This window comes from Callionymus lyra, chromosome 12 (genome assembly GCF_982586985.1).
Source record: "Callionymus lyra chromosome 12, fCalLyr1.hap1.1, whole genome shotgun sequence".
NCBI lineage: Eukaryota > Metazoa > Chordata > Actinopteri > Syngnathiformes > Callionymidae > Callionymus > Callionymus lyra.
In genome coordinates, this window is record NC_141829.1 from 19,237,483 (window position 1) to 19,249,431 (window position 11,949).

The 11,949-nt window shown below is 40.3% G+C and overlaps 1 protein-coding gene across 1 annotated transcript in view; it reads right to left on the minus strand.

Moving 5' to 3' along the window:
- Positions 1-6,839: 6,839 nt before the first annotated feature.
- Positions 6,840-11,949, minus strand: part of htr2aa (5-hydroxytryptamine (serotonin) receptor 2A, genome duplicate a) — a 9,940-nt gene continuing 4,830 nt past the window's right edge. Inside the window, exons 2-3 of the mRNA XM_087804119.1 lie at positions 8,894-9,094; positions 6,840-7,921 (exon numbers count right to left, since the gene is read on the minus strand). Of these exons, the coding sequence (XP_087660245.1) occupies positions 7,125-7,921; positions 8,894-9,094 (998 nt within the window). The 3' untranslated portion in view covers positions 6,840-7,124. The remainder of the gene's footprint in view (positions 7,922-8,893; positions 9,095-11,949) is intronic.

The window sequence follows — 11,949 nt, forward strand, 5'->3', positions numbered from 1 at the left end:
TTTCCTGCTTCAGACACGGTGGAGTCTTTAATCTTCGCTCGGTGACCCTGCCAAACATAGAGTCCTGCTCTTTTAGCACACTTTAGTTTCTCCTTCTCTGGTGAGTAATGGATTGAAGCTTGTAAATAGCTTTGTGGGTATTTATGCTCATGGGAGAGAATAAACTGTTCTTTTTGGGGGGTATATCAGTAGTGATGGGTTGATGGGGCTTCATGAAACGGCTTAATAGTGAAGATACTATCTCTTCATTCTGAAGGCCACTAGAGGGCGACTGTGAGTTTGAAAATATTCTAAATGAAGACTGCATTATTACAGTGTTTTCATTCATTACACTTTGTTTCATGACGCCTCATCAACCCATCACTACTGATAACAGCTGATGCTGTATCATGATACAGTTTGAAAGCCCACTAGATGGCACTCTTAAGTGAAAATGATGCCAGGTTTCATTGAATTAGTAGATCAGAGCCAAGAATTCTGAAGTAGAAAGTGCTATCTAGTGGCCTTTCAAAATGAATACACTGTATTATGAGGTTTCATTGACCCATCAATAGTTGTAGTGTACTAAATAACTCCATCCAACACTGTATTAACCCCTCATACTGTAAGTGATGAAGCTTCATTATACCAGTGCCAAAACTTTTAGCTCACAAGTGGTCTCTATAATATTTCGGCTTCAAACAGCTATTCTTGCATCATTTTAAACTAATGGCGCCCCCTACTGAGCTCTCAAACTGATTCATGAGGCTTTATTAACCCATCCATCACTGATAATACCGTTTCGCTTCAGTATTGTTATTTACCCAAATGAATGCTTGTCTTGCATGTGGCGCTCCTATTACAGTAGTTTAGCCTTGGCCCGGACCCAAGCAAAGTGCGACCCGGGGACCACATGCGGCCCTTTGACTGTATTTTTGTGGCCCTCATGAGCTCAGAATAAAACTATAACTTATAGAAGTCTTACTTTCTTTTGATGCTTACTAACCATCAAGCAAAGTATAAAAAATCATCAACAGAATAAACATTTGATTATATTTGCTTTGTACATTTAAATTATTCTCACACTTTTCTGTAAATATTGCTTTATTTTGAACAATCAAGACTGTAATTTCTAGTTTTTATATTACGCCCATAGAGTCTGTATCACGTGACCCACCAAACTGTTTTACAGCTGTGGGCGAGGTACAGTATTTCTAAGCACCGAGAGAGTTTTGGACGTAAACCAGGAAGATAAAACCAGAAAGAGCCTTTACTGTTTAATGAAGAAAATGCAGGCGGAAAATTGGTAATGGCAAAACAGAGAATTTATGCCATTTGCACTGTTTCACTTTTCTGACACTAGGGGGTGCCATTAACGCTAATTTAAATCATACAGATAGGCTCTTTAATGATATTTAAGTGTTCTTTTTTTTATGTTGCATGAGGATGTTCGGAGCAATATGCATCAGATATTAATATATTTATTTCAACTTGCCTTTTAATTCTGTTGCTACTTCTTTATTATAATTATTTATTTCGTTTTCAGCTATTTCAGTGACTCATTGCTCACTAAAGTAGCTGATAATAAAATAATAATACACTGATTATGAAGATGAAAATGGGCTCAGAGCTTTTCTATTCAAAGTCTCATCTTCTTGTCCTCAGACAGCTATTCTTCTCTCTTACACACACACACACACACACACACTGTGAAGTGTTTTTGTCACAACTGCAGGGTTGATCCTATTGCATAACCGGCTCCATCCTATCCTCTCTATTTTTTTTTTTGTGCGCCTCCTCCTTGGATATTTTCGGGCCATAGGGAACTGAAGTTCCAGCCATGACATGTCCTCATTTCTCCTCTGTCGTGGACACGCTGCATGGTAATGACTTTCTGGCTGCCTCGGGCGCTACAATAACAATCAGTCCGGAGTGAAATGTCATCAGGTGGCACAGGTCTGAAATTGGCTCTATTAAATATGCCTTCAAATGCCACGACTATTTCCGGGACCTACCCTGACACCATCAATCTTTCATCAGCCTCTATACATCTATAGTGACACAAAGTCTGGAACAGTTAATATGTTACTCTGCCCTCTGCAATTTGCACCCTGTGAGGCATTGAAAGTGACTAAGTAGAACCTATAAGACTTTTCAGGTCTGTGCCCAAGGAGTAGGGCCACCGAATTTTTGGGGGTGCATGTCCATCCCTACATCTTCTTCTCAACTGTTGGTTGTGTCTTATCCTCGTCTGGGGTTCTGATTGAATTGGGTCAGCTCATTAAAAAGCAACATCAGTGGTGTTAATTAAGTGTTAAATTAAGTGTCGGACTTAATCAGCTGTTGGACAGAAGATGACTCGTAAAAATAATTTGTCGAGAGGACACACTTCAAATACTGTCAGCATCAGGACCGAAAAAAAAAAAGCTTGATGGGATGTTAAAGGAAATATTATTGATCGTATATTGTCAGAATTAAGTGATGTTAATGAGCTGAAGGTGAGCTGATTATCTGTTTTATAGTTACTTACTAGAAATAAATCTTTGGCCTGAAATCTCGGTGAACAAGAGGTTATGAGAGCGTAGTAAATTATGACATAATAATAGCTTAACTCCTCCTCCAGCCTGCTGTAATCACACCCTGCTTTGTTTATAAAACGAGTCACTTGGAGGTGGAGACTTCCGGGTATTCGTGACAAACCTCGTTGTTTAACCAATCACAGCAGAGTTTTGTACAAACAGACATATACTGATCAGTACAATAGAGGTCCAAGATCTATGTAAGAGACACTTAAATCAACATATTTGTTGCCATTTAAGTGCTTGAAAGGTCCCAGACTCATCTTCTCTTACTAGTTCTGCATCGCATCGTTGTTAAAACGGACAAAACACAGAGTCCGGTTCTTATGCTTCACTTTGTGGAGAAATATGGACAATCCAGAGTGTGTCACGGGTTGTTTATTTACCGCTCCGAGTCAAACAAATCACAAGCTTTACGATCGCGACCGGACACACTTCGCCCGGTGACTGTACAGGTCAATAGCCTCGGGAGAAAAGGTCCCGATCCTGTAGAAACATCGCTATATTTAAGGCCAATTTCCCGCCTAGGGGGTCGTCCTTTCCGGCCAAATGGTCCTTTCAAGTTCCCTGTGTCCCGATCCCCCATTGAGAGAACTTCCTAATTTGTTTTCTTGTAATCTAATCATTCAAACGGTTTCCGTCTTTTAGCCCCCCTTTCCCGGGTGTGTCTTGCCTCGTTCTTTGATCTACGATTTAAGGTGTGATTTGCAGATAAACAAATGTTTTAAATAACCAGTGTCGTAGCTCTAATTCTGATCCGAGCTTGCCTCGAAAACAGTGTGAATCAGTCTGAGTGGAATGTTGATTGTGAATGTGTAGTCAAACGTTTAAGCTTTTACATGAAGCGAGTTATTTATACTTTTAATTTTGATTATCTTTTAGCATTAATTTAAGAATGGCGTATACGTATAGTGTATAATAATTTTAATCAAACATTGTCGTCACATCATCCGGCTCGTCCTCTGTTGGACCCCGAGGCATTCCCAGGCCAGCTGAGAGACATATGCTGTGTCCCAATTCGCGCACTTCTGCACTTACTCTTAATATTTTGAGTACACGTGTATGGGGGGGGGCACAAGTGCGTCCCGATGAGTAGCAGAAAATATTGTGTGGATCGATGGACACTTTCCACCCTTAATGGCCGCCCTTTTAGTGACATAGATGACGATAAACGGAAGCTATGTCAGATACCGGCGTAAACAACCGCTAAACAAACAAGGCACTGGCCAATACGTCCACTATATTAATGTGAACTGTAAACCGGTGAACTCCACCTCAAATGACTGTGGCTCTACTCCAAGCTTCTGCTGAACTACCATGCTTCTCAGTCCAGTCACCCGCCGGGAAAATTTTATTTTGTTGTACCCTGAATCTTGTTCTTTTGGTCTCTACCCACAGTTTTTTGACCTTGGATGAGGGTAGTAAAGCAGATTATCTGGTATACAGAGAGCTTACTTGACTTAAACACCCATCTATCACATATTCCAATCTTCCCTCACCCATGAACAAGAGCTACTTGAACCGCTTCACTCATCCTTAACCACGACATACGTAGATCCATGGATTCAAGTGTTTTTGGAAGTCATAAACCACTCCAGCCAGAGATGTAGGTCATAGTCAGATGAAGTGCCTCGTCACCCATAGTGACCCAATCCTAAAACCCATCACTTCAACGCCTTGGCTGGGTCCGAAAATTATTTTCTGTAAACAGTATCGATGATAAAGGGCAGCCATGGCGGAGTGTAATGCTCACTGAAAACTCATAATGCTATGGGTGACTTAAATTCAGGCAGAGAGTCAGTGAACGCTACACCCTTAATCATTCCAGGTCGCTACACAGAAGATCAATATACCAGCGGAGATCCAGAAGAGAGGTCAAGTCAAGGATCAAAACAAGAAGAACGAGACAATAACTAGCAAGAGAAGACAAGAGAGGGAGAGGAAAGACTGAAGACGTGTTGAAGGTTAGTCAGAGAAGACCTCATTTATGAAATAAATGTTTGTGTAGTTTTGTATACATTTTATCAACACAATCAGTTTCTTTAAAGAGGTGGTCAAGGAGTTTTGCATCAACAAAATAGTTTAGTAGTCAGACATCAATGAGTCATTCTTTTTTTCCAAAGACCAAAAGAAGAGGGTTGTTTCTGGATTGACAATATGTTTTGCTTTACAATCCATCTTAACTGCAATTTCTATGTATTTAAAATGCATTTATTGATGCATTGTTGAATTGCTGGGATCTGTTTTTCCTTTCTCCACTATAGTCTTACTTCAACTGTAAAGTGGGATAACTTTGTTATAATAAGACACTTTGAATAAAATTGAATTGATTGAAAATTGAATTTAGGGAACACTGTAAGAAAGATGAATTAGTTATGATCAATCAATCATTTTTGTGGCACACCAAAATAGTGACACGACAAAAAAGACCATCAATGACCACTCGAATGACTGACCATTTTATTCAGCCCAACAGCTCAAGCACGAGAAGACGCTAAAAAAACTTACAGTAAATTTTATTTTTAGTATAACATAACAAATTATGACTCAAAGTAAAAAAAATCACGGTTAATCACATATTATTTCACCCACATATAATACTTTTTTTCAATTTAATTCTCCGCTGCTGTCATCATAAATTCCTATTTCACAGTATTTTGTATACTTCTTGTACTACATCCTGAATGTTGCCTAAAAATATATATACGCATTGTTTCATTTATTTATTTATCATAAATGAGGCACACGTACTGATAAGACAAAAAATGTGAATAAACCAAGAGTGTTGTAACAAATCATACATCAAAAACTTATTTTCCTTTCCAACAGCACTAAAGAAGTGTCATAAAACAAATTCAAACTAAAAGAACACTTTCAGTTGAATGCAACATCCATGCACATATACAATAACAAGCAATGTCTAAAATACAAAGGGTTTTTCTTCAATTTCCGCCTTATCGTTTTTGTAATGTCGTTTTGGTATAAAACAGTGCTGGACTCAACTAACCCTGTGTCTGTCCCATGGACTCCTTCTAATCCTTATCATGACAACTATGTTATTGTAGGACTTTTTCTTCTTCATACTGTCCTGTAGATCAATGGTCTGCAGCCACCGGGCCGGGGACTCCAAAAATTAGCCTATAAATTAAATAAAACTCAATTTGACACCAGTAGTGTTGGTCTGATGAAGCTTAATGAAACAGTGTCATTAAGCTTCTAATGAAGCTTAATGAAACAGTGTCATGTTGTTAAGAGGTAAGTAGGTGGCGCCATTAGTTTCAAAATGATATGATGTTTCATTAGAACAGTGGTTCAAAACAAAGGAAAATATTGCAGAGACCGCCATCTAGTGGACTCTGAAAATAATGACACTGCTTCATGAAGCTTCATCAGATCATCACTAGACACCAGTTGTAGACCCCTGTGATCAACTTATGTCCTAGAGAACGAGATACTATTTTAACTATTTTTCACTTTGACCTTTAAGCCACATTACAGACAAGTAGCTGCACCACAGTGTAATGATATCATAACATATCAGTGAAAACACAATTGCAAGAATGTCAGCAAAAGTCCTCTGTAGCAGCTACCAAATGAAAATCTCCGAACATTCAATCAACATTGGCAGCACGGTCTATGTGGGTTTAATAAAGTCTCCATCAACATTTGACACAGTAGAAGCAGTAATAAATATAGTAATTGTTGTAACTATTACAAAAAACATTTTGTACAAAGACAACGATCTTTTCAATATATCTTGATTGGTATTGTTATCCACAGAGAAATAAAAAAATATACAGACGAGAGCTGAGGACTCAAGACGTTAAAGTGATAGTTCAGCCAAAAATTCCAATTTCACCCATTTTCGACTCACCCTTATTTTGACTAAGGGTTGGGATTATTTTCAGAGTGATCTGTTCCTTTTTACAGTTAGACAAAAATGTTTGTTCATTTTAATGTAGCAACTCGAGCTCAGTTGTCTTCGTCTTCATCCAATAAGTCACACAATACCTTCAAACGTCTCGTCCTTAATGTCCCTCTTGAATCAAAACCTAAACTGTTTTTAGAAAAAACTTAAATAAGTCTTTAATTTAAGTCTGTTTGAAGTGGAAGATCCCACTTCCTCAGCTAGAGCAACAGTGTATTCTCAATGAAACGCATTGCAACTGTCAGTCTACATGTGCAAAATTGGGAACTTCTACTAAACATAGGCTTAAAATTCAGACCTCATGTCGAGGCTTCAATACAAGACGAGCAGTATGGAGGTATTTGGATGTTTTTAAGTGTCTTTTTGGACGAAGATGAAGACAAGACAACTGAGCTCCAGTCGCTTCATTAAAATAAACAAAAAATCTTTTTTTCTATAATTCTAAAAACGAGGAGATTACTCTGAAAATATTCCCAACTCTCAGTCGACATGAGGGTGAATAGAAAATGAGTGGAATTTTAACTTTGGGTGAAGTAACGTCTCCTGTGTCGACAGTTCATTACCCTGCTATCACTTTATTAAATAACGATTCACATCTCCATTCCTGGTCCAGACCTCCATCCTTAACATGCATTAACTCACACATAACTTTCGTCTTTTTCTCTGCTTCCGTCTTTACTATGACACCTCGATTTTCCCCCGAGCAACGAAAACATACGAATCTCGCTTGAAAACGCCGACCCATCTTTCCTCCCCGAATTGGCCAGTGGCTGCTCTGCGGCGCTGTAGGCCAGCGGAGGGATCGTGCTGACCAGGATCAGCTGGAGACGCCGCTTCTCCGACCGATGCCGGCAGCAGATGTACCGCAGGAAGGCGGCGCGGTACGTCTGGTTGAACAGCGTGTAAACCAGTGGGTTGACGGCCGAAGACAGGTAGCCCACCCAGACGAAAACGTTCAGCATCGCCGTCATGACGGCGGCGTCGCACACCGCCGGGTCGCACACCACCGACAGCACGTTGGTGACGAAAAACGGGCACCACATGACCACGAACAGGAAGAAGACCACTCCAAGGACCTTGGATGCCTTCTGCTCGTTGCTGATGGAGGAAGTCGTTCGCCTGCCGAACAGCGAGCCACACACCGTGGCTCCGCCGGCTTCTTGGCGGACCGAGTTCAGGTGGGCTTTCCTCGAGGAGATGGAGCTCTGCTGCTGCAGGAGAGTGAAGGGGACCAGCTGGTCCACGCAGAAGCTGGTATCGTTGTGGAGGGCTTTGATGCTCAGCAAGTAGCTGACCACCATGATGGTCAGAGGGACGAAGAAGGCCACGAAGGAGCCGACCAGGACGAAATTGTTGTCCGTCAGGAGGCAGCAGCCACCTCTGAAGACCTTTGAGTAGTCCTGAAGACCCAGAACCGGGATCGGCATTGAAATTCCTGCAAGGAAAGAAACCATAAATGATAGCCAATAAGAATGTAAAGACAAGGAGCATGTGGAAAAGAAAACACAACCACGGATGCGACTGTCATTTAGAAATCTAGAAAAATAAAGTGGAATAACACAGAGACGCTGCATTCATTCACAATAAAAGTAATTCAGCTAAAAAATCTGTATAAAATCTCCCTTAATTTAACACATTTTCTCTTGTTTCATTATCAAACTTGACATCAAATAACCACCACATACCTTCTGTATTATATTTTCTTCATATTACCATTGTTATTTAATTATTATTATTTTTAATATGTGTACTGCATGCTTGTTTTGTAAACAGCTGTGACTACTCTGGGGCGTCATAGCTCACATGGCAGAGCGAGGTTGCTCGCGGTCTGAGAGGTTGTGGGTTCAATCCCAGCTCCGGACGCGTCTGTGGCGTTGTGTCCCTGAGCAAGACACTTGTGTGTGTGTAAATGGGGGAATGTGTGACCGTTAAAGCGCTTTGTGACCCTGGTCTAGAAAGGCGCTATACAAATAACCATTCTACTTTAATACTACCCAATGTGGAGAGAATAAAGACAAAACACATCTTGACCTAATTGATGGATGAATGGCACCAGTTTGAGTACAAATGAAAAAATGTATATATTGTTAACAACTGGTTATTGCCTTATAGTAGTGATGGGCTGATGGAGCTTCATGAAGCATTGTCATGTTGTTTAGAGGTCAGTAGGTGGCGGCCATCAGTTTAAAAATTATGTAATGTTTAATTAGAACAGTTGTTCAAAACAAAGGACAATAGTGCAGGGACCGCCATCTAGTGGACTCTGAAAATAATGACACTGCTTCATGAAGCTTCATCAGAACTTGACTCTTTTGGATTCATTATGGATTATACCTTAAATGAACTAGTTGTCCTTGATCCTGACCCTACAGAACATGTCGCTTCATCAAGTCGTTCTTACACTCACCAACCGAAATGGTCCAGACCGCGAGGATCTTGATGCGGGTCCGATTCAGAGAGTTGAAGCGGCTGTGGTGCATCGGGTTCCTGATGCCGACGTATCGGTCCAGCGAGATGGCACAGAGGTGCATGATGGACGCGGTGGAGAACAGAACGTCCAGGTAGATCCAGACGGGACAAAAGTTCGAGGGCAGCGGCCATTCGTAATCTCCAGCAGGACACAGCATGGATACAGAAAACAGAGAGCAGAGGAGAACAATAAACTGGGAGAAATGGGGTAAAAACAAAGACATTGTCAAGGGATATTCATCGGCTTATAATATATTCTAGAAACAAAACAGTGTTTCCATATATCAGATAATTGGATTAACTATTGGGTTATGGTTGGATGGATGGATAGATGGATATGTAGATGGATGGATGGATGGATGGATGGATGTATGTATGTATGTATGTATGGATGGATGGATGGATGGATGGATGGATGGATGGATGGATGGATGATGGATGGATGGATGGATGGATGGATGGATGGATGGATGGATGGATGGATGGATGGATGGATTATTAGGTAGATGGGTAGATGGATAGATGGATTGATGGATAGATGGATGGATAGATGGATATGTAGATAGTTGGATGGATGGATGGACGGATGAATGGATGAATGGATGAATGGATGAATGGATGAATGGATGAATGGATGAATGGATGAATGGATGAATGGATGAATGGATATGTAGAGGGTAGGATGGATGGATGAATATGTAGATGGTTGGATGGATGAATGGATGGATGGATATGTAGATGGTTGGATGGATAAATGGATGCATGGATATGTGGATGGCTGGATGGATGGATGGATGGATGGATGGCTGGATGGATGGATGGATGGATGGATGGATGGATGGATGGATGGATGGATGGATGGATGGATGGATGGATATTGATACCTTGGAAAAAATGTACATATAATTGTATATTCAGAGGAAATAAAGAAAGTTGGAATTATACATTACATATCAGAAGAACTTTGTGAAATCTGTGTTAACTCACATGTCTAGTCTCTAACGAAAGTAAATGAATAATAGAATAAGTGCCAAACAAAACAGTGTTTCCATATATCAGATCATTGGATGAACTATTTTCCAGCTGCATAACACCATTATTTTATACTTATTTGTATCATTTAATCTAATGATAAAATGCATAAAACATTGCAGTTCAGTCTGTGAATGCATTTGTTACACATCAGAGGTATTACATTGTTTCACATTTAGTTACTTCAGTCCACCTTTGGTGAGTTTTTCTTGTCAAAAAAAAAAACAGCCACAGTTGACATCGTCTCAGGACAACTGAGTGTTTTGATAATATTGCAAAGGGTCTTTCCCTTGCTTGACACGGGGGCTCACAAAAACGTGGCTTGGGATTGTAGCGCAAGAGAAGGCTTCTACTGACCTAAACCCTTTTCCTCTTCTGTTGAGACTGCTTTCTGATAACACGGTGCTCATCCTGCTTTATTTTCTCTTCCGGAACAAAAAGAGAGTCCACTAACTTATGCTCACACTGAGTGATGGAGTGACACCTGGCATCTCTCCCACATATATTGCATGCTCTGCCACATCAATTTCAGAGGCTCAAAAGCCTTGTCCACATTTAGAAGTGGCCTCATTGTGTCAACTGAAAAAATAAATAACTACTCACCCAGGATAGTGTTCATCCTAACATTTTCAAGAAACACAAGATCATCCTTTCTTTACCCGTTTCTAGCTGTGAATGAATAAAACAGTGTGACACATAACTCAATTATTACATAACACTACTTGTTTTACTCTATTTTACAAACCGGTAAAGGAATGTCGTGAGACGAAACGACACAGATAAGGGGACTATGTGAGAAATTGTAAATGACAAAAACCCAAGTGCATGTGGTGGAACTCAGAGAGTTGGTTAAGGTTAAAGTTCAACAGTTTATTCACTAAACAAACAGCGTCACAGAGGCTGCTACAGAAAAACATAGCGGTCAATACACGAACAGAAAACCCCTGGTGGTCAGAACACATTCAAAGAAATTGAAGAAAAGAAGGGCATGTGGCAGTTAAATCTAGGAACTCATGGTTCGAACCTGGATCCAACGAGCTTATAAGTAGGTGGAGGATGAAGCTCACAGAGACAGAATTGATGAAACATGGACGGAATATAAAATAAAATAAAACTACAAGCGGAATAGAAAATGATACATGATGCTCAGTGGGGGATGATGAAAACCCTCGACAGCAGTTTGATGGATGACGTTGTTATTTCATTAAATCCTGGACACTCAGTGTAGAGAGGAGTTGAGCTGTCAACTGATCATCCATCACCTGGTGGTGAGTGATATCTGATAGGCAGTGAGGGAATGCTGGACACATTTAAAATCGTCTTCAATCAGAAATGACTTACACCTCAGCATTGCTTTAGCTTGAGGGGGCTTTAACTTCCGAGACAATGTAAGACTATGAGAATCTTTAGAAAGTGAAGTCAATGCAGGAATGCATTACTGTACTGTACAGTAGGAGTGTGTGTCGGCAAGAATCTGTCGATGCAATCTGTAATATGGTACTGAAGCCTTGATATGATACATTGCAATATTGTAGGAACAAGGATATATGTGTAGTATTGTCGAGTACTCGACTCTGGTGTTGCAAAATTTACAGACCACATGACTCTTGACGAAGTCGTAACTCAAAATATGTTCAAACATCATCTTAGAAAACTGCTGTAGTCAACTGTATCCTCTCATCCTCAGTCATCATCGGGATCTCACGTGACTGAGAGACTTTTGCATATTTCACTAAACAAGCATTTTCTCTTAAACTCATTCCGGACGTCTTAGTCAATGTTAAAATCAGTGATCCCAAAAACTGCTGAGGCGCTAGAAAGATCAAAAACGAAACTGAAATAATCCATAGATCCAGGGACGCAAAAGGTAAGATGGAGCTCGAATGGTTTAGGCCACAAGAACATGACAAATAAACAGTTCTCACTGGCCGGTAATTTAGAAGAACTTAGACAAATCAAAAA